The 24,554-nt window shown below is 40.8% G+C and overlaps 1 protein-coding gene across 2 annotated transcripts in view; it reads right to left on the bottom strand.

The window, feature by feature from the left end:
* Positions 1-24,554, bottom strand: part of SUCLG2 (succinate-CoA ligase GDP-forming beta subunit) — a 225,025-nt gene that overhangs the window by 86,257 nt on the left and 114,214 nt on the right. For both annotated transcript variants that reach the window (XM_030569524.1, XM_030569525.1), the window contains 4 exons: positions 18,797-18,949; positions 17,704-17,793; positions 13,920-14,016; positions 1,663-1,824 (listed from right to left, as the gene is read on the bottom strand). In XM_030569524.1, coding sequence (XP_030425384.1) covers positions 1,663-1,824; positions 13,920-14,016; positions 17,704-17,793; positions 18,797-18,949 — 502 coding nt within the window. The remainder of the gene's footprint in view (positions 1-1,662; positions 1,825-13,919; positions 14,017-17,703; positions 17,794-18,796; positions 18,950-24,554) is intronic.

The following is a 24,554-nucleotide window of genomic DNA, read 5'->3' as shown; positions in this document are numbered from 1 at the left end:
GAAGTATCCTTCACTTATTACTGATCCCGTAATTCCCTTGCCACACTTACAAACCATGTCTAATTTCATTAACCTTGGTAAGACTAATACTGCAATACAAAATATTTTAAAACTGAATATTCATTTTAACAAATGTGTTCAAATCATGAAAATTCTTACATGATGTTCAAAAAGGATAATGCTTTCTTCTATTAAAAATGTGTTTCGACACACTGGCATCCCATATCCTTTGCTACTTTACATGCTGCTAGTGTTACAAGGACATTAACTCATCCGGGTGAGATAAATCAGAATGGTTCGGTACATTAAAGTTATTGCTTCTGTACAAAATAAGTCTTTTTATATCACATGTAATTTTATGCAGGTTTCTACTATACAGAAGAGAACCATAAGGATGAGGTCTCAGGCACTGAATACGATGATACTGATGGTTTAATGAGCTACACTTTTTTTTAATGTTAGTTCCTTTAAAAGATTAAGACCAATGCAGTTTCAATGCAATTAAATTGGTTCTACTGCAACCTGAGGATCTTTCAAATAAGTGGGTAGAGCATAAATCTAAGCACTATAATCTGTGGGCAGTAACAAAAGTTATATTACCTCCATACATCCACTCCTCCATCTCTGGAGGATAAACCATTTTAGCTAATTCGGATCAAAATGATGAAGTCAATTCTTTTCAAAATAAAACGTTCTGGCTTAAACACTTTACTTGAAACTGAAAATGTTTTACATAATTTAATTTTTTAGCTATTTTACTTCTATGAAAAAAGGAATTTCAGTTGAAACAAAGGTTTCAACATAACGCAAGATTTATCAGTTACTGTTTGACATGAGAAATATTGAGATGTCAAGGGAGCCAAATTTACATTGTGAGAAACCAATCCAGTTTGATTTTGTATTTTAAAGCCTTTTAAATAGTATTTTCTGAATATTATTATTATTTTTAAAATAATTCCCTCCACCTCCCCTGCACCCACTGTTGACATTTAGAAGGGTCATCTGGGCTAACCTGAAAATAGCAGCGCTAAACATGCACAGACTTACATATCAACCTCACCCCCTTTTTAAACATGTGTGCACTCCTGCCTGCTGCCCCTTCAATTTCAGCTTCGTGTTTGCTGTTGGTAGTACTGGTATTACCTATTACTACTATTACCTTCTTACAAAATTTGGTGAAGTGCAGGCAACATCAGCAAAACAATAAAAAGGACTATTCACTCAAAGTGCTGTCAAAAAGTAGAATGAAAATCAAAATACACAAATCAAGCAAATTTTATAAATTGAGAAATCATATATTTGTCTTTAATCTCTTTCAGTCACAGTAATACTCACTATATGACTAACAATCAACCAATAAGCTAACAATCTTAGGAGTCACTTGTAGCAGTAGCTACAGTGTCATCAGATGGAAATGTGATTTTTGAATTGGTGGTGTCACTTTAAAGAGTTCACTGGTAATAAAATAGGACCAGATCCTGAAAACACTTAAGCATGTGAGTAATTTTATGTATTTAGATTATTACTTAATTGTAAATATTTATGACAATACTCTCTGTAAATGACTGCAATCAGAAACAGATTAGTCAATTGATATTGGGGTAACCAATTAACAATTCAGAGTTTTCAAGATAATTGACCAAGACAGACTGCTTTTCTTACCAAAGCAAGCAATGTTCCCATCCAGTCCTATGTACTTTAAGTCGTATTTGGCTGCTTCATTTTCCATAGGCTCATTCTCAGACTTGTCATCCATGGCAAATATCTCTTTTTGCCTAAACTCGGCATTGTCGTCAAAGTTTATCTTGGCATCAAAGCAAACAACTAAATGAAGAGGGGGGGAAATCATCAAATTATGGATACTGAATGGTCATTTTGAATTCAGAAATTCACCACCGCGTGTGTAATATCACATAAAAGTGCAAAATTCTTTCATAATTATGTACTAAGGCCCTGATTTTGCTTCCATAGTAATCAAGAGAAGTTTTGGAAAGCAGGACTAGGGCCCTAAAACACATTTTTCCATAGTCCAGGCATGGGTGATGGCAGTGCACGCTTCCTCACGCAACAATGTCAAGGTGTCTTAAGTTATGGGTTGTGGAAACCACTTCTAGAGATAGGAGAACAGTTTGTGTTCCATGCTCATTTTAACTGCCCTGTCCATAAAGATGTCAGTTACAAGGGTTGTTTTCATGATCTATACAGTTGTAGTGACCCCAGCAAATCATTCCATCCATTATCAAACTTGTAGGTCCTCCAACCTCAAACTGTTACAACTTTTTGAAAAGATCATAATGGATTCAAAGTCAAATACAGAGTCATATATTATATATATACATATATACACACACACACTAAATAGCTCCATAGTAGATTAACTTTTTCTCCAGTTATATTCTTTATTTTACAGTCCATTTGGTTCCTTGCAAATTCTTCCTTTAAAGAAATTAACAACAGTTTTAAGTATACATTACAACTTTTTACAAATAAAGACAATGGGAAAGTACATACAAGGCTTTTCTTCAACTTGAACACCTGTTGCACTAAGCAGCAACTAAACAGGACTATATTTAATAATAGGTATGGGCTATTTTAATTCTAAGGGTGAAAACTGAGTTTACTGTGGCCGGATATGATGAACACTGACTGACTACTTTTATGGGTTTTGCAAAGGCAAACATCTTAATAGATTAAAAATGTGATGGTAAAAATAAGAATATATACAGATTACTTTATTATCTCAGCACTAATGATCTCTGTTTTGGATGTTTACTAGAAATTAATGACTGGCTAAAGCAGTGATGATTTAGGAATAATAGGTATGGGCTATTTTAATTCAAAGGCAAACATCTTAATAGATTAAAAATGTGATAGTAAAAATGAGAATATATACAGATTACTTTATTATCTCAGCACTAATGATCTCTGTTTTGGATGTTTACTAGAAATTAATGACTGGCTAAAGCAATTGATGTTTTGCGGCAACTAACTGCTTGGAAACCATTAAAGCTAGTATTATAATATTAAATGGATAGCAATGTTTGTCTGTATCTATTGTGTTTTCAGCTGTGTCTTGCCACTTTTGTGTGCACACAGACACACACACAGCAAACAAAAGAGAATGTCATATAGGAAAGTATTAGTCCTACTTCCTGATGGAATAGTTTTGTTTTAATTCTTTTGAATAAAAGAATTTGCTGCCCTTGACTCGCAATCAATACTGGAATAAATTGCAATAGCTCAAGACCAGTCTCAGTTACTGCAGTTTTGGAGAACTACTTACTAGGGTACATATGTCATAAATATCCCATGGAAGATTCTAGATCTTACCCTATAATAAATACAAAATTATGCAAGTATGTCATATGGGAATCTGCTAGAATAAGAAATACGTGAAGTTAATAACATGCTTTCCAATGCATTAATTTTTGTTTACAATGAATTAGGGCCTATATCAACATCAGAACCATACAACCAATTTCCCTTTTCAAATGCTATCTGGCTTATTTAATGAAACGATCCAGAGCTAGAATAAAATGCAGTTTTGGGGGCCTTTGGTTTTCCATTCTAAATTTATCTTAGACATAAACATTTTCAATGTCACATTAACAGAATCTTACTTCTGTGGAACATTCATCTTTAACAAAAGGCCATGCTATGCACAAAGTAGCAAGAAAAAAAAACACCCATTAATATTTATCAAACAATTTTCACCATCAAAAGCACATTGTTACACGCATGATAGATTATACAAATGAATTTTCCTTCTGAACAAATATCAAAGAAAGCTTCAATACTTATATTCATGGCGAGTTTTTGTTGTTTTTCTTAGTAATAAAAGATTTGGGGAGTTGCTAATTCAACAGCTTATACCAAGAACAATAAATAAATAAATATATAATAATAAAATAAATAAATATTGACAGTTATAGGCCTTTGACCCAAAAGTGTTAACAAAGGAATGTGTTACAAAATGAGACAAAAGGAAACACACAGGACAATGCATTTCATAACAGAAAGTCAGACATAAGTGAAAAATAAAAGCAGCAAAAAATAAGCCCAGCTGAATTGTTACTTTGATAAGAACAAACTCTCTTCATGTGCTGGATAAATTTTCAGGATAAATAATTGCAATAAGCTATTCAAATGTGCCTAGACACAGAAGGGTATGTTGTTGGAGTTTTGTTGTTTTTTGTTAAGTTTTTAAAGGATGAAATGCTGCGGGCATCCTCTGCTGTGAACAAAGCAGAAAACGTGCAGAGGCAGGAGCGGTGCCAGGGTTTCTGACGCCCTAAGCGGATGGCCATTTCGCCGCCCCCCGCGGGTCCGGTGGACCTACCGCAGTCATGCTGGCGGAGGGTCCGCTGCTGGAAAGGCTCCGGTGGAGCTGCCGCAGCGATGCCGGCGGGCGGTCCACTGGTCTAAAGGCTCCGGTGGACCTGCTGCAGGCATGACTGCGGTAGGTCCGCCGGAGCCTTTAGATCAGCACACCGTCCACCGAAATGACTGCGGCAGCTCCACCAGAGCCTTTCCACCAGCGGACCATCCGCCGGCATGACTGCGGTAGGTCCACCGGACCCGCGTGCCACCCCCCCGGCAAAACAGCACCTCCCAAAAATTCTGGCGCCCTAGGCCATTGCCTAGGTTGCCTAAATGGTAGTGCCGGCCCTGGGCAGAGGGAGAATTCCCTGCATCTCTGCCACTCAAGCAGTTCCTGCAGGCACTCCGCTCCTGCTCCCCTCCTACACTCACCAGGTATAGGAGTGGAAAAAAGTGGTGTGGTCACTGCGACAGTCCTTCCGAGGATTCCCTGCTTGGCAACCTTCTGCACCCTCAGTCATTCCTGAAAAGCTCAGAGGCTGTCCCAGCTACATCAACTCACCTCTTCCCAACTGACATGAACCTCATCAGTAGAAGGTAGTGATCTGGCTCCCTGCGTCAATCTCCCAGCTACAGAGCACTATCTGTTCAAGAGCATCAATACCTGCACTTACTCATTACTCACCTTCCCAATGCTCCTCCTCCCCATTGCAGAACCTACATGTGTAATGAACAGAGTGTTAAGGGTTAATGTCTCTTATACCTGTAAAGGGTTACAAGCAGGAAACTGGACACCTGACCAGAAGACCAATCAGAAGACAAGATACTTTTAAATTCGGGTGGAGGGAAGTTTGGGTGTGAGTTCTTTGTTCTTCTCTCGGAGGGTCAGAGAGACCAGACATTACTACAGGCTCTCTAAGTTTCTTTTCATATAGTAAGTAAAACAGGCGGTTTAGGCTTTTTAATTGTTTTACACTATTTGCATTTGTGGATCTGGCTGGTTAACTTTTATGTGTGTAGTTGCTGGGAATATTCTGCTTTGTATTGGTACTGGTGGGAAAGTCTCTTTCTGGTGTCTGTAAGCTATAAGACCCTGTAATATTTACATCTTGAAGTTACAGAGATAATTCTTTACTTTTCCTTTCTTTTATTAAAAGATTTCTTTTTAGAGAACCTGATTGATTTTTTTCTTGTTTCCCTTGTTTTATCCCAGGGGATTGGGATAACTCACCAGGACTGGTGGGGGAGACGGGAGGAGGGAGAGAGAGAATCTCTCTCTGTTTTCCTTGAATCTGTTTACCTCTTTGTGAGAGGGAAGGGAGATGCTTCTCTGTATGGTGATTTAAGAGGCTGGATCAGTGTCTCTCAGAATAGCCCAGGGAGGGAAATAGTGTCTCTCAGAATAGCCCAGGGGGAGAGGTGGGGAAATGGCTTATTTCTCCTTGTTTTAAGAACCCAAAGGATCTGGGTTCTTGGGGTCCCCAGGGAAGGTTTTGAGGGGACCAGAGGGTATCAGGCCCTGGAAAATTCCTGATTGGTGGCAGCATATCAAATCTAAGCTGGTAATTAAGTTTAGGGAAACTCATGCTAGCATCTCATTTTCTGAACTCTAAGGTTCAGATCTGAGAAAGAATGCTATGACAACATGCTACCTTCACTCTTTGCCCTAGCTTCAGGTCAGATGCATCCCCCGAGCATCAGACACTGGCCTCGCTGCTCCCACATGCCCATCAGATTCAGGCACAGCCGTAGCCTTTTATGCTGGAGTTCTCAACAGAGCGATTTCTCAACAATTCTCTAGCAGCAGAAGGTCTGCACAGCCGAAAGACGATCCATGTAGCAAATTCTCCCTGTGCAGCAATAAGGGTGACCAGATGTCCCAATTTTATAGGGATAGTCCTGATTTTTGGGTCTCTCTCTTATATAGGCTCCTATTAACCCACCCCCGCCCCCATCCTGATTTTTCACATTTGCTGTCTGGTCACCCTAGCAGCAACCCACAGCTTTGGGCTTATTTCGCATGCAAATCCTGAACCAGAGAATTCGGCCCTTAAGGTCTTCTAACTTAAGTGAAAAGTTTCTAGAAAAAAACCTTTAGTATGCAAATAGCATATTATTTGGTAATTGAGTCCAGCCTGTTACCAGACCAGGATTGTTCCCCAGTATTTATTTACTTGTTTGAAGATCTCATGCCTCTTTAAAGGTCTGATATGTTACGCCCTGTTCATCACAATCCTACTGTAACAAAGCTGCCACTTCCTGAGCAGTCTCTCCTGGCTGAAGTTCCCTTTGCAGCATCCTCCCTCTGTTCTCCCTCCTCAGGGCCCCTTACAGCCTCTCTCATAAGTCTTACACCCTCTGCCTGGGGCAGGTTTAATGCCCACAGACAATTTCGAACAGATTCCTACTGGCTCTTCCACCATCCACATGGAGCTCTTCACAGGGTCACTTCTCATCGCTGCCTCTCCCTAGAGTCTGCCTTTTCGCTCTCTTGCCAGTGTCTGCCCATTTGAGGGAGAAAGCAGTTGATATACTGCCCTCATCCAGAGGAATCCTCCGAATTGCTGTAAGAGAGGGGAACCCTGCCCCACGCTACACTACAAGGCTCCTGATCTGGGGCCTTAAAAGAACAACCTCCTGGGGCTTTCCCCTCATCCAACCCAAAATTTCCTGGGACTGCAGCCTCTCTTCTGTTATACCAGGCCATTTCCTGGGCCTTTGATCATTCCAACTCCCTGGAATGGGGTCTTCCGGCCTCCCTCTACTCTTAAAGAGCCAATATACCCCATTATACGTATCAAGAGAATTTGGACTCCACCTTTTGAAGTGATCCAAACAAGATAACCATTATCAGTGTACATTTCAATACCTTGCTCTTACTCAAATTATTTGACTACGCATCCCCATTTTAATGAATGGAAAAAACAGAGTCTCAGATTTTTAAGGCCAGAAGGAACCACCAGATCATCTAGTCTGACCTTCTGTATATCACAGACCACCAGCACCACCCAGCATTCACACACTAAACAAAAACCCTGTTCACCTTACTCCAATTCGTTCTAGTGAAGTCAATAGGATTTTTCACATAAATGAGGCAACCAAAATTTGGTCTAGTGGGGTTCCTGAGGGTAAAATTCCCCTTTATGTTTAAAACTTGGCTTCTGGTGGGAATACATTGGACAACAGTCTTGGCTTTGTACCACAGGAAAAAAAAGTTTCACAAACTGAGTGAAAACTTAATAAAGCGATGATAGATTGACAGGAATTTTACTTAAATGTATTAAACTGAGTAAGATTTATAAAATAAAGGGCATTAATCCATTTCTAGTCATTAGTGCATCTTAGATGAACTAGAAACCAAGCTTCCAATACTGTACTAAAATTCTCAAATTGTATTTTCCACTCTGAAATACTGTTGTTCGTTTTCCAAATGCAAAATCTATACAAAATACTTTAGGGTTTTTGAAAACAACAGAAAATAAAAACAAAAACAACCCCACCAATAACCACCAAAAACATGCTCTTGTATCAAGGCAGCATTTATAAATTTTGGTAATTAATCATTTTTTCGTAATTCAGTTTTATTTGACTCATTATACTCAAAACACACACATACACTTGATCATGATTATAATTCAATCTCTGAATTACTGTCACATAGAACTGTAAGCAAATTATTTCTACTGATGTTTGTTTTAAAAATGTCACTTTGTGATACTGCATGTTAATGTCCAAAAAGCTGAACAAAAAACAACTTAGCTGCAACAACACTTATCAAGTGGGGTTTTTGTTTGCTTAAGTTTCTAGTAGTCACTAATACCAACAGAATTTCAATCTAAAGCACAGGAAAAGTCTATTGTCTACTACTCTGCCAATTCTTCTGTGTTTGATTTAATGCATAAAAGATTGTTGGCCAGTTGGACAAAAAATTGTTAGTCTCTACTCACAACCGAGTTCTTGAATTTCTGAGCAAAGGGAGCCAAACTATATTAAAACTATTCTGTCTAGTTTTTAATGAAAATAAGTTTCTGTACAAAGTAACTGTAGACAATTAAAAAGCTTGTATTCAGCACCACTTCTCCCAAAGGAGCTGATGAAGATGCTGTCTGACACAGTGACTATCTTTTCCTATTGGAATGGAAGATTTCAACGCCATGATGACAATGCCTGCTGCTGTAATAACCCAAAATCTCCCCTCCACATTTTCTACCTTCAGTTTCTAATCTCTGGACCTCTATGGACAATCAGTCATATCCTGAATGCGATTTTACAGCTCTACATAGACAAGAAACATCCCTGCACTGACAACCACTTCCTAAAGGCACAAATCAAATCCCTCCCAGTTGCTAGACAAGTAAACACAAACCAGAACAATCTGCCCACAAAGCTTAAATTCCAAAATATCCTCACAGATAAAGCTACCCCACTAGCAAGCCAACCTGATTGCCTTCTATGATGAGATAACTGGCTCTTTGGATATGCGGAAAATAGTGGATGTGATATATCTTGACTTTAGCAAAGCTTCTGATACCGTCTCCCACAGTATTCTTGCCAGCAAGTTAAAGAAGTATGGATCAGATGAATGGACTATAAGGTGGACAGAAAGCTGGCTAGATTGTCGGGCTTAATGGATAGTGATCAACAGCTCGATGTCTAGTTGGCAGCCGGTATCAAATGGAGTTCCCCAGGGGTCGGTCCTGGGGCCGGTTTTGTTCAACAGCTTTATTAATGATCGGGATGATGGAATTAATTGCACCCTCAGCAAGTTCACAGATGACACTAAGCTGGGGGGAGAGGTAGATACACTGGAGGGTAGGGAGAGGGTCCAGAGTGACCTAGATAAATTGGAGGATTGGGCCAAAAGAAATCTAATGAGGTTCAACAAGGAAGAATCCTATGCACTGCTACAGGCTGGAGACCAACTGGCTAAGCAGAAGTTCTGCAGAAAAGGACCTGGGGATTACAGTGGCCAAGAAGCTGGATATGAGTCAGCAGTGTGCCCTTGTTGCCAAGAAAGCCAATGGCATATCGGGCTGTATTAGTAAGAGCACTGCCAGCAGATGGAGGGAAGTGATTATTCCCCTTTGTTAGGCGCTGGTGAGGCCACACCTGGAGTATTGCATCCAGTTTTGGTCCCCCCACTACAGAAGGGATGTGGACAAACTGGAGAGTCCAGTGGAGGGCAACGAAGATTATTAGGGGGCTGGGGCACATGACTCACGAGGAGAGTCTGGGGGAACTGGGGTTATTTAGCCTGCAGAAGAGAAGAGTGAGGTGGGATTTGATAGCAGCCTTCAACTACCTGCAGGAAGGTTCCAAAGAGGATGGAGCTAGGCTGTTCTCATTGGTGGCAGATGACAGAACAAGAAACAATGGTCTCAAGTTGCAGTGGGGGAGGTCTAGGTTGGATATTAGGAAACACTATTTCACTAGGAGGGTGGTGAAGCACGGGAATGGGTTACCCAAAGAGGTGGTGGAATCTCCATCCTTAGAGGTTTTTAAGGTCTGGCTTGACAACACCCTGTCTGGGATGATTTAGCTGGTGTTGGTCCTGCTTTGAGCAGGGGGTTGGACTAGATGACCTCCTGAGGTCTCTTCCAACCCTGATATTCTATGATTCTATGACACTCATTAACCACATCCACTGACACACTGTCACTCAAGTATCCACTCTTGTCCTATCAAGCCCAGAATTCCACATCATTCTCCGCTAAACTGCAGTAGAGGAATTGGGAGGGAAGAAAACATGAGCGTTGACAGAAGAAAACAAGTGCACATTATAAAGAGGTTCTGTCACAGGAATGTGTGTGTGTCTCTATGGTTAGATCATGGAAGACAAAGAAATTCCATCTCTCCTCCATCACAGGCTCTGCTAAATCTTCACCTGTTCAACTACTCTGGGCCAGCACTTCTCATATTTAATAGAATAACTCCCAAGCATGACATAGTATCAGCTAGCCCTGAAGCCATGTCCCCATTGACTTTCCAAATACTGACCACTATCTAACCACCTCCCATTTTGGAGCAAGCTAATTAGAAAACTCTCCATGGGCCATCTCCATCTTCACATAAACATAGCCAGTTTCTTGGATCCCTCCCTGTCAGGCTTCTGGCGAGGACAGCAAATAGAGATGGGGCTGATATTAGTGAAGGATGATCTTTTGCTGTTTATGAAACATATTTATGGGCTATGCATCTACAGTCCTATTGCCTGACTTCTCCACAGCATCTGGTATGGCCAACTATGGAACCCTGCTGGCTTGACTCAAAGAAATTGAAGGGGTTAGGGGATCATGCAAAAATAGCTTCAAAGATCCTTCTCAGGCCAAACCTAGAGAAAGGCACGTAGGAGATACTATCTCCTCCACCTTCAACGCCCGAGCTGTGGATCCCATAGGGATCCGTCCACTCTCTCATCCACTCCATAGTCAATTTGTGGAACTCCTTACCTGAGGAGGTTGTGAAGGCTAGGACTATAACAGCGTGTAAAAGAGAACTGGATAAATTCATGGAGGTTAAGTCCATTAATGGCTATTAGCCAGGATGGGTAAGGAATGGTGTCCCTAGCTTCTGTTTGTCAGAGGGTGAGGATGGATGGCAGGAGAGAGATCACTTGATCATTACCTGTTAGGTTCACTCCCTCTGGGGCACCTGGCATTGGCCACTGTCGGTAGACAGGATACAGGGCTAGATGAACCATTGGTCGGACCCAGCATGGCAGTTCTTATGTTATGTTCTTATGTTGTTCATCTCAGTGAAGCCATTAGAGCAGACTGTGAAACGTTACAGACCAAAAACGCCAGCAATAAACCAATGACATCTAGCCCCCTATTACCTTCACAGTTGACACGAACAGCATCATCTTTCAGCCAACCAGTGACATGGCTGGTATCAGCAACTGGACGAAGAGTATCTCAAAAGACTTAGGTGGTACTGATGGCGAGATGGAGGAACTGCCCCTTATGTAACGTTACCTTCCACCGAAGGCATCTGGTAATTAAGTCTGTTCAAATCCTCAGCATCCACATGAATACTTACTCATTCTCGATACCTAAATAAATACAACCACACACACAAAAATGCCATTTTTGAGATTCCAATAATCCCAAATGTGTCAGCTTTAGGCACTGCTATCCAGCACTCCTCACTTCACAGAAAAAAAACGTAACCCATCTGTTCATCAGACGGAGCTTTCTCAGCAAGAGGCCCATAAGTCTGGAATTAAATCTCAGAAGAGATCAGGATGAATATGAACTTCATGATCTTCAGAGTAAAATGCACAAGGCCATCTCTTTGGTCTAGCCTTCCCACAGCACCACAATAAATAAATACAAAATACATATGTAATCCCTAATAAATGGAGAGAATAGCCAGAGAAGAAACATATCCTTACAGTTACATGTCATAATTTTGGTAGGTTCTCTGATGCTAGGGTGATGGGTGCTGTTTGAGAACCTAATAGTCAGAATTAACAGACCTTCCAGATATTATGAGTATTAACTGACATATTCCAACAAGTTCTTTTGACTGTTCTCTCATGATGGTTGCAGGGCCCAAACTTTCTGATAGCCTCTTTGACAGGCCCTGGCAAACAGACTTGCAAGAGCTGCCAGGTCATACTACAGACTCTTTAAAAACGGATATCCTGTTGGAAGGAGTGAGCGGATTAATGCAGTGGAGGCCCATAGGAAGTAGCAAAGTGAGTACTGGTTACTTACAGGAGGGGGTACCTCAGGTTTAAAACAATCATAAGGAAGTACTTCTTGACACAACGCACAGTCAACCTGTGGAACTCATTGCCAGGGGGTGATGTGAAGGCCAAAAGTAGAACTGGGTTCAAAAAAGAATTAGATAAGTTCATGGAGGATAGGTCCATCAGTGGCTATTAGCCAAGATGGTCACAGATGCAACCCCACATTTTAGGTGTCCCTTAATCTCTGATTGCCAGAAACTGGGACTGGACTACAGAGATTGGATCACTTAATGAACTGTCTAGTTCTGTTCATTCCCTCTGAAACATCTGGCACTGGCCGCTCTCAGAGACAGAATACTGGGCTAGATGGACCATTGGTCTGACCCACCATGCCTATTCTTATGTTCATGTGTAGATAAATCTAAAAGAGATCGAGGCATGATAATGGGAATGTGTTCTAAGCACCTGTGTGTACATGCATTTAGCATTATTTTAATAGCAGCTTATAATATAAGATTGTAGGTTTCATTTAAATCTAAATAAGTATATGGTGAACAATTGGCCAGCCACTAGTTGCTATAATACTATCACAAAGAGTGGCATGGATGTCATATTCTACTTTGATAATACATTGTATTTATTGTAATACATAGCATTAGCCAGCCCAACAATCCCTACTTCCTTGTCTTTGAAAAATTCCATCATGGTTGTATAACACAATGGCTGATTGCCAAATGTGGATGCTGCCTATTGAAATGAATGAGAAGTCTGCTGTTCTTACACTCCATTGAAACACAGATTCAGCTTTGAGTTATGCCATCCTTTGCACTTCATACCATCTCCTTGCACCAGCAGTCTACTTGTCCAAACCCAAACCACAACCTTTTCCCTTGATGCCATACCCTCCTCAGCTTCCTCTCCACCAGTCCGTTACGCCACTCCTGAAATAAATCCTCTTCTCACTGCTCTTCCATGGAACACATCTCCCAAGAATCAATGCCTTTCTTTACAGCTCTTCCTGTCAGGTTAGATGCTGCTGCTCCATTCAATTCTGTCCTGAAGGTTTACCTGAATATCTTAAGACTTCTGCAGTTCGTTCCCATTATTAATGACTTGATGTAAAAGATTAGGGCGATATTTTTGTTCTCCACCACTTCCCTTAAATTCAAACATCCTTCTACTGCACCAAACCTAACTTACTATTATTTTTTCAAGACTATAATTTTTCAATGCATTTACAACATTGTAAAGAGACACGGGCAAACCCAGAGGAAACATAAATGGTGTATTGTACATGTCAGTAAATTGCTGTGAAGACAAGCTGGTGTAATTAATATACCAAGAGAGCAGAAAGGCAGGGTTATATCAGAAAAAGCCACCAACAGAAGACAAGATAAAGCAGCTTCTCATCTTTATCTTGCAGAGTCTTATTATTATACCTACTTCCACAGGGGAAGCAAATCCTTCACCTTCCCAAAAGACACAGTCAGGTGTGAACTCCATTAGTCCAATAGGTCTTCCTCTCTCCTATGCTCTGATATCTTTCATGTTCATGAACCTATAACTGCAACTTACCTGTACATTTAAGATGAACCTAAAATAATGAGTTTTTTCCTCTCTAGCCCACTAATTACAATAGCATGAGCAAAAATACTTTGCATAAAAAGTAAGAAAAAGTTGCTGTTTGTTACCAAGCAACATGCAGACGCTAATACTTTCAGTATTTAGATGACAAAGAAGCTATTGCCAAGTTAAAATCTATCATGGGAACATTTATGAATATTGCTTAAATTAAATTACACACTGAAATTAATGCAAAGCTGCTATTGCTTTCCATGCAATTTAATGTATAGTTTGCATAAAGAAAGAATTATAGTATATTCATTTGTTTTCTTTCATTTCTTACCTTGTCCTTCTGGAGTTTCACCAAAGGGATTCACTTCAACCTGAGTAGCATCAATTTTCAGGAAAAGGTTGTACAGCTTCTTAATTTGATCTGCTGCCTAAATTTGATCAAGTGATTTGTAAGTAGCATGCACAAAAAGGCAACAGTAAACCTTTACATCTATTTTTAGTATCTCAAATTACATGAAATCTCAAGTCCAGTAGAAGATTACAGCTGCTCTCAGTTACAGAATTACAGGAGTTTTTAATTCAAATGGAGTTTTACCTTACCAAAAATATTAAGAATAAAGCCTAAGAGTTTTGATAAACATTTTGTAAATGCTATCTTCATAGTATACAAACTGAGGATTTTCAGTAAAATGAACAGCATCATTAATATAAACAAGCTTAATTTAAGCACAATCAAAGAAGTTTTTGAGTTCATAATGAATATATTTTCTCCCATATGCTGATATTCCAGTTAAGTAATTATGTTAATGAGTCTAAATTCAGAAACTGAGAAGCAATGTGGATTTGATGAGTGCAGATTAATTGCTGAATCTGTTTAGAAAAAATATAAATCTCCCTCCTACATCAAAATGCAACTTTTCCCTGCAGAAACAACAACTGAAAGATTGGGTTTGTTTAAAAGTCGGTCTCTCCTGCTCCCCACTGCTGTTCTTTGTCCCCTCCTCTCTCTCTGTGGGTGGGAGGGCTAATGACGTAACATTAAGTCCCCAACCACTGTTTTCCTCTGCTGTTCCCCTATTAAACAGGTCAGCTAAGTAAACCAACCTTTCCACCTGCAACGAATTTGCATATTGCAACTCTATTGGTTGCAATGAGGTAGCAGAAAGTTTGGGACCCCAAAAACCACACACTCCAAAGCTTTTTTTCTTGGTCAGAGGTTCAGTTAATCAAAAACTCAAACCAAAACATTTGGGATCTTTCGGAAAGCAAGGAAGGGAACCAAATTAAAAACCAAACTTGATTTTATGTTGCTTCTGCCTTTATGAAAAACTCCACTACTACTGTTGGACAGTTATCTCAAAATACTATAGTCGCGTAACATTGAAGGAATGGTTGTGCTTTACATCTATAGTGTACCAGTACCAACTTCCAGGTTTCTAAACTTATTTGTTATTAAATATGTGCCAAATAATCTCTAAATGTAATTTTTTCATTTAATATGGAGATATACCTATCTCATAGAATAGGAAGGGACCTGAAAGGTCATTGAGTGCAGTCCCCTGCCTTCACTAGCAGGACCAAGTACCATCAGATTTTTGCCCCAGATCCCTAAATGGCCCCTCAAGGACTGAACTCACAACCCTGGGTTTAGCAGGCCAATGCTCAAACCACTGAGCTACCCCTCCCCTGCAAATTCTTGTTCTGTGGGCCATTCCCAAGCAGTTTGTTACCTGTGTTTAATATTTGAGCTATTATCTGTCTCAGTTTTAATTGGACACAGAAATATGTAACCTGTTTCCTAACTGGATGATGGCATAATTATTAGAATGAGATTTCTGGTGTGAATACTCATCTTTGAATTAAACATTCACTTCTCACAAATATGTGCATAAAATCAGTTTCTACAATCATTTCTGCCAATAAACTTGCTCAGTCAAAAATCTGCAGAAAATGAATTCAGAAGGTTCATGAACACAGCCAATGCAAATTCCATTCTGAGACATTTGCCAAGCTCTAATTGTGCGTGTTCTGTATGCACATATATTTGCACTTTCTTCAGGACTACACCAAATGGAACAAATCCTGCTCTCAGTTCTATGGGCGACTCTGACAAGGAATTGCGCCCCTGTGACTGAGACAATAATAGTAGTAGACATTAAATCCATATAAATAAAAAAAATACAATTTGCAAGCAAACTAATATACGATTACAACAATTAAAATAGAAGATAATGTAACATTAACTACACCTCTACCTCGATACATCGCTGTCCTTGGGAGCCAAAAAATCTTACTGAGTTATAGGTGAAACCACGTTATATCGAACTTGCTTTGATCCACCAGAGCACGCAGCCCCGCCCCTGGAGCACCGCTTTACTGCGTTATATCCAAATTTGTGTTATATCGGGTCGCGTTATATCGGGGTAGAAGTGTACTAGAAATTCATTATTGCATCCAAATTTAGCCATGCTCTTGTTTTTAAGGTATCAGTGAGCAAGCCTATAAAATTGGGATGACAGTCTCACGCCCACTCTGAGCCCTTTATAACAAGGAAAAAGGGCAGGAACAGTATAAGGGGGCTCTAAAAGCCTGGTATCAGGGCAGGAGTCCCCAGCACAGGCAATGAGTGTAGACAACAGCTCTTAGGCTACTTCCTCCAAGCTTTGGTGTAGAGGGCATGCCAGGGCAGGCAGAGCATCCTGGGGATGAGGTTGCTACCTGCAGAGCTAAGGAGAGTCCGGGCAGCACTGTGGGCCATAAGGCAGCTGTAAGTTATACGGCAGCCCAGAATCAAGAGGGCACAAAGGTGCTTAAAGCCACCGTAGCTCCCTGCCCCCTAGGCTACAAGTTCTGTGCTGAGACCCTAAGGGTATGGTCTACACAACAACTAAATACATGTGGCTGGTCTGGGTCAGCTGACTCGGACTTTCAGGGCTCAGGCTGTGGGCTGTAAACTTGCAGGGTAGATGTTCAGGCTGGGACAGGAGCCTGGGCTCCGAGACTCACCCCCATCACTGGGTTTCATAGTCCGGGCTCCAGCCCAAACCCAAAACATTTACGCTGCTATTTTTAGTCTCGGGCTCTGAGACTGGGTGCAGTTGGTCTTTCTGAGCTGTAGACGGACCTTTAGAGGAGCAACACAGAATCATACCCTAGAAGTAGTTACTATTCAGATGCACCTTTTTATTTACTGATCTATTTATTCCATTTACATACTTTAGTAAATCCCATTGAAGAGGTTATGGCACATGGAAAGAAACGTACACAACAGTTCAGTTTAACAGTCCCAGTATTGTTGTCAACAATTAAGTACCAGAACTTTGCAAGGGTTGAAAGGTTTGAGATAATCATTCATTCTCACTGAAGATACTGCTAAATCTTCAAATGTGCGTTAATCAACTTAATGATTATGCATTTGTTAATTGCACAGTTGGGATGGAAAATAATTAGAAGTGCTGTATTAAAAATGCAAAGATTCTACAGAAAAGGCATTTTGTATTATGGGGGAAAGTATGAAGAAAGAGCTTATGATTGCTGTCTTTTACACCCATTAACATTAATCCAAATACAGCTGTTTCCTATCTACAAAGTGATTCACTCCAGCACTGTATCTTGTGATATTATGTACTCTATAGAATTCTTGGCATAAAACAGAGATAAGCGCTGATGCATTGCAAATTCTACCCTCAGAATCCTCCCAGCAAACTGGCAGCTTTTGTTTGATTGTGTCTCAGACTTTAAAAAAAGTAAAACATTCTTCTGCTATACAAAACACCTATTTGTTGATTCTTGTCATATTGCATTTGTGATATTAAGGACCTGATCCAGCAAAGGGATCCATGTAGGCAATACATTACACCCACTGAAATCAATGGAACTCACAAGATCAAGGACTGAATCTATTTAATTTCAGGAACAATAAATTTTTTGTTAGCATCCATACCTACATCTAAAATAGGCAACACCTGTTATGAGAGAGGTTCAATTTATTAAGATACAAATGTTTTCAGCATTACCCTAAAAGGCATAAAGCCTCTCAGAACCAATCACTTAGCAGAACTGGCACCTCCACCCCCTTTGTCTGAAGACAACTGAACCCTTCCCTGTCAAGTTACCTGCTGTTGCAAAGGTCCTTTGAATCCTAAATTTTCTGCCATCTGCAATGCTTGGTTGTCCTTTACACCTTCAAAAATATCTATTTCCTCCTGTTACAATAAAGTACATAAAAATAATTAAGGTATTCAATCTAAGTAGAGATTTATAACTTGAAAAGAAAAATGCTTAGTATATATTTGCAAATTAGTAATTAAAGTATGGCAGTTTGCCAAAGTTCTCGGAGATTCAGGCTATAGCAGCTGCCTATAGGGTACGTTATAATTATCACACCATCTATAAAACAGTCTTTCCAAAAAACTATATAATTCTTCAGGGTGGCATGCTGACAAGACAATCTGACACGAGTTTTCATTTTTAATTACTGTACAGATGGCATTGATGAATATTTAGGCTGTTAATTTTTATGACATCTTCTGGAAAATCTCCAAGACAGTGGTATTGCTGCCCAGTAATATTACTAAGTTTATATAATTTCAAAAATGTGCATTAAATATTTTTGCTTTTTCCCCCCACATAATTATACATGTCTGTATCAATTATTTTCCCAAATGAATAGCTTATCTACTCATTATCAAGCCACAGAAACATTATAAATACTAGAATGCATTACTCATCATTCAGCGGTGAGTACATGTCAACAGTGACAACACAGTGGTATCTGAGGTGCAAGACTTAAATCTATACTAAGAGGAGGAAATAATTGATAACGTCCGCCTTTGAAATTAAGAGCAGGGTTTTTTTAATTGGCAATCATGGTATTGGCCCTAAGCCTGTCTGAACTAGCCTAACCATGCTTGCCAGTTAGTTAAAGTGAAACATGAAAGAGACTAAGACATATTTAGGAAAATGCTTCATATACAGGTAATGTTTAACATATGAAATTTAGTGCAATTGCCTCACTAAGACTTTGCCTAGATTAGGAAAAGAGGTCTAGGTTTAACACAAGGAGGTGCTGAACCTTCTTCATCTCCCAGGAAGAGGTCCCTATTTCATTACATGAAATTTTTATTTATTGTAACATCTTTCTGCAGAGGAAATTTTTTTCATTTGGAAATCTGATTACAATTTGAATCTGAAATGTTATTTTGATACCTTAAAGATAAGTTCCGGACTAGAAGCTGCCACTTCTTCTATGTCAACACCCCCCTGTGGACTGCCAACCATAACAGGTCCATTGCAAGCTCTGTCCATCAAAATTGCAAAGTAGGTTTCCCTCGAAATATCCAATGCTTCTGCAACCATCACCTAAAAATTAACATGGGGGAAAAAACCAATCTTTTTAACTGGTATATCTTGGCTGGTGAGATTTAACCATAATATTTTTCATTTGTTGTGGTAGCTGTGAGTACTAAATGTCATAAAATCCAAAGAGCAATTATGAATCAGAAGAAATGGATAAAATTTTACACCATTGTGAACTGCTAGCAGAGAATATAGTGGCTCATATTTCAACACAGTCTTAAAGCAGCTGCAGTTTTATGTTACAGGCACCAGATACTTCATTAGCCTTTTTCTTCTTGAATCTCTCAATTCCTATATCCAATAGCCATTTACATTAGAATATATAATAATAATTGTAAACAACGGTCCCAATCATCCCTTCTAAACAAAAACCCCAAAGCAGAGGATGACAACTGCTAGGGAGAATCTCAGCATTTCCTCTCCATTCTTTCATGATTCTAGCACTTAAGCAGGGGATGGGTGAGTATGTATAGCTTGCTAACCCTGTGGAGCTTCGGGATCCTGAGAGAAATAAGACAGCAGCCCTGCCGATTTCAGAGCAGCAGAACAAGCCTTAGTTGCTCTATGCTGCCCACTGGAAGTACTGCTTCCCAAGAAGATGGTCTGCTATTGATGGCCCAGGCGACATCTCCAAGGAGGATAGAAGGTCCAAGAGGAGGAGTTAAGGTTGTTTGCTATGGCATTAACTCCAGAACAGATTTACACCTAGCAACCCACCACGTCCCAAGGAGAGGACAGCTCTCAAGCTCTCTCTTCTTCTACTATAAAGGATCCCAAAGATACATGAAACAAAACTGTAAAGTATGTCTCCATATCATGGAGCTGCAACTCCTCCCCTTCTACACCCCTCACAACAGATCCCCATGCTTTTGCTCCCCTTCACCAGCATAAATGGGGGAACACATTCATGTCTATCTATGATTTACAGTTTAGTTTCCAAGGAAGTACGGACTTTACATTACACCTGTGTGCACTGACCAGCAGTAGGACCTAAAACAAAACACTGCTACTGTAAATTAATTATAACTATTCATCTCATGAATGAAAAAAAATGCCAGAGACATGGTAAGTGTCCATTTTAACTATGCTCACTTTTCCATCTGGATTGTTGGTAATCAGACCTACTACCTAGGGGGAGGGATAGCTCAGTGGTTTGAGCATTGGCCTGCTAAATCCAGGGTTGTGCGTTCAATCCTTGAGTGGGCCATTTGGGGATGGGTCCTGCTTTGAGCAGGGGGTTGGACTAGATGATCTCCTGAGGTTCCTTCCAACCCCAATAATCTATGATTCTAATAGCAATGACCGATGTAAGGCAACACTAACCAAAAGGAAGTTGTTATGGATGGACTTCCTGTCAGCCATTTAAAAGACTACGCACACTTGCCATGTTACTCCCCAAATTAACTCATTTTGGCACAAGGATATCAAATTACTTTAAATATTCATTTTAAATAACTTCACTGTATTACTATTAGTAGGTGCTGTTAGTTATCATGATAGGTGCCAGACTGACAAGCCCAGGACCGGACCTCTTGCTCTGTAAAAGCAGACCAAGCATGGTAGCAATGTATGCTTCTCTACCTCAACCCTGAAGTCCAGGGAACATCCCTGGGGCAGAGTGATTCGCTCTCCAGTTCCATTCACTCTCTAGATTCTCTACTGACAAAACCACCAAGGGTGGCAATGAGCCACATCAGATTGGTGGTGATGACTCTTAACATGGACACGCTTTCAATTGAAACTATAGAAAGGAGCAACTCAGTTCACTAAGTGGCCTAAGAAACAAGTATCAGATGAGAACGACTTACTGATGTGGTTTCAGAGTAGCAGCTGTGTTAGTCTGTATCCACAAAAAGAACAGGAGTACTTGTGGCACTTTAGAGATTATCACATTTATTTGAGCATAAGTTTTCGTGGGCTACAGCCCACTTTATCGGATGCATGCAGTAGAAAATACAGTTGGAAGATATATATATATACACAGAGAACATGAAACAATGGGTGTTACCATACACACTCTAACAAGAATGATCAGTTAAGGTGAGCTATTACCAGCTGGAGAGAAAAAAACTTTTTGTTGTGGTAATCAAAATGGTCCATTTGCAAAAGTTGACAAGAAGGTATGAAGAACATTCGGGGAGGGGGGAATAAACATGGTGAAATAGTTTTACTTTGTGTAATGACACATTCACTCCCAGTCTTTATACAAGCCTAATTTAATGGTGTCCATTTTGCAAATTAATTCCAATTCAGCAGTCTCTTGTTGGAGTCTGTTTTTGAAGGTTTTTTTTGTTGTAACTTTTAGGTCTGTTATCAAGTGACCAGGGAGACTGAAGTGTTCTCCGACTGGTTTTTGAATGTTATACTTCTTGGTGTCTGATTTGTGTCCATTTAACATATAACATTCAAAAACCAGGCGGGTCATTACACAAAGTAAAACTATTTCCCCATGTTAATTTCTCCCCCGCACACACATTGTTGCTCACACCTTCTTATCTCTAAGGTGCCACAAGTACTCTTGTTCTTTTTACTGATCTGGGCTGCTTATAAATCAATGGTTTTAAATAGTCATCTTAGATTACGGCTTTGTGTATACCATTATTCATGAAGTATCTATTATTTAATGAATGAAATACACAGTCAGATTTACTGCTGTGTAACTTTGCTGAAATCAAATCATAGCCACATTTGTTTAAACATAAGGCTCCTGGTGTCTAACGGTAGGGTGTATTCTATTGAATAATGCTTCCTTGGATTTCAAGGTTCCATGACTATAAATGAGAAAAACTTTTACCAATTTATTTGATATTCTACTAAATGAGTATATGAGGAAGAATGCACTTACCGTATCCCAGGCCACACTTCTTAAGAGAAAAGGAAAAAATGAGAAACAAGAAATTAAATAAAGTTCCTCTCTATCACCTGGGCAGAAGGGAGGGAAGATGCTATTTGTTTATGGACCTTTGACTGAAGACATTTTCATCCTTACAATAATGTTGCTTTCTTTTCCTTTGCTTTCTTCACAGAACATCTGGAGAGCTAAAGGAATAGTTCAAACAAGCAACTCTTCAAAAGCAGATTAAAGAAAACTAGAGTTAAAAGAAGCCAATAACAAATAATATAGAAAATTACTTTATTTTGTAAAGGTTTTTTAATTCAAGGCTGCTATAGAGGGAAATGAAAAGCCAGTATCCCGAACGTAGGTCATCTACCTGTCACTATTGTTAATGTAACAAGCATGGATATGGAAAATGGGCTTGGTTTGTTACAGTTAGAAATTTAACCTGCACCAGTATATTTGAAATGGTTGAGTCAGTTGCTTTATTGATAGGTCAAGCAAAACCACCCGTCAAAAGGCACCTGAAATTTTGGCATCAGAAACTCTTATCTGTGTTCTTCAGACAAAGTTCCCATAGCACAAAGGAAAGGGGAAAAAATGTTAATAGAAGCGTCACTAAAATACTGCTAAGTGATATGTTTAAGAGCTAAGGGTGGGATTTTCAAAGGGCACTCAGGGAGTTAGGAGTCCAGATCCCATTGAATTTAAATTAGAGTTTAGTGTCCAATTCCCTTTGGATCCCAGCCTCAGTCAATGATGGTTAGAAGATCATACAAAAACATGGATTCTTTAAATCAAAACAATCAAAAACCCTAACCTAAAAATGTTAACCTCTATAACTTCAGAAATAAAAAACACAGTAATCTACCTTATGTAACTGTTGTTCTTTAATATGCTGCTCATGTCCATTCCATTCTAGGTGTGTGCACACCCACGTGCAGAGTTGTTGGAGACTTTTGCCTTAGAGGTATCTGTAGGGTCAGCTGTAGCGCCCTTTGGAGTGCTGCACTCATGCATTGGTATATTAGGCGCCACTGGCCCTAGACCATCTCAGTTCCTTCTTGTTGGAAACTCCGACAGAGGGGCAGAAGGGCGGGCAATGGAATGGACGTGAGCAACACATCTCGAAGAACAATAGTTATGAAAGGTAGGTAACCATTTTTTCTTCGAGCGCTTGCTCATGTCGATTCCATTCTAGGTGACTCACAAGCAGTATTCCTGTAGATGGGCTACGAGTTTATGGTTGTGCAGCTTGCAACACTGCTCTACTAAAGCCAGCATCGTCCTGGACTTACTGGGTAAGCGTGTAGTGAGACGTGAACATGTGAACAGATGACCGAGAACTGCATCTCAAAACCACTGCTAAAGTGACCACCCTCGCAGCCAAATCAGCTACGTCCCAAGACCATTTGGAGGGAGCAACATGTCGCTGTAGTATCTGCCTCAACAAGAATTCGGGGCCATCTTCTCTACCTCTAGGCCTAAGTTTGTGGCCACCTTTCGGAGCAGGGCTTGGTGCTCCTTAAAATTGTCCAGTGGGCTAGCGTGAGAGGGCCCTGCAACAGCCTCAACTGGAGAGGATGAGGACAACTGGACTACCAGGGGAGGGCCCAAGGCTTCATCCTTCATGTGGGAAGGAGGTTTTGGGCACGTGTTCCTTCACCCCAGCATCCGATTGTGCTCTGCACACCAATCCTGGTGCCACTCATGCTGTCTGTTACTTTTTTGAAGCAGCTCCCAAAGATTGAGGTGAAGGAGGCATCAGCATAACCAACACACCCCAGTAGGGCCATTGCACTGGCCACTGGCCCTGCTGTCAGGGCAGCATTGTGGAAGTGGATGTAGCCGCAGGTGCCCAATCACACCAGTGCTATCTCCGCGAGGGGCTGAACTCCCTTTCTGTGCTGAAGGAATCCCCTTCTGGTGACCATGGTGGGGCTGAATCTGGTGGCTAACCATCACCGTGGATGAACAGTGCCTTAAATAAGCAGATCAGTGCCGGGAGCAGTGCACTGGGGAATGTTCCCACAGTCTCGGTGCCAGTGATCTAGGTCAGGGAGACAGTTGGTGGGAGGGTGACCAGTGCCAGCCATACGGTGACCGGCGTCTCAAACTGGGTGAACCTCGTCAAGAGGGCCAAAACAAGGGGCATGGTGATGGCAATCTGAAGTGATGAACCAACAACAAGGATTGATGTGGAGACCTAGGGCATGGCAATGGAGAGCGCTGCCTTGGCTCCAGGGACCAGCGGCATTCACTCACCTTCTAGGAGGATACTATGACTGGCTGCCCTCATTGAGAGTCTTTGCTGGGGCCATTGCAACGTGCAGTGCCGACTGCGCTAGGAGAGTCCTTTGCTCTCTGAGCACCGGAAGGGCCTGGGAAAGCGGTGGCTCCACCAAGAGCCTGGGACCCCTACTGCTCCCTGGAGTCAGTGGTAGATCCTTCGCGGGGCTAGAAGGCCTCAGGGGGAGACACTCTTATTTGGTTCCAGGATGGGCAGGCAGCCTAAACATGGCCCTTTACCTGATGCCTCTTGGTCTTTCTTGTTTGGTGCTGGGTCACGCTTCTTAGATTTCTTCTTGGGCATCAGCAAAGGATAGCAGTGCCAGGTAGAACCTGATGTTGGGGGATGTATACTGCACACAAAGGCTGAAGTACTGGGAGCTGAGTCCATCTGGGACGGCCCCAAGGCTGGCGGAGAGCAGCCTCCATGAGGAGGGCCCTCAAATAGATGTCACGCTCCTTCTGTGTTCTGGGACAAAAGCT

This window comes from Gopherus evgoodei, chromosome 7, assembly GCF_007399415.2.
Source record: "Gopherus evgoodei ecotype Sinaloan lineage chromosome 7, rGopEvg1_v1.p, whole genome shotgun sequence".
NCBI lineage: Eukaryota > Metazoa > Chordata > Testudines > Testudinidae > Gopherus > Gopherus evgoodei.
This window is presented reverse-complemented; position numbering and strand designations above follow the sequence as displayed.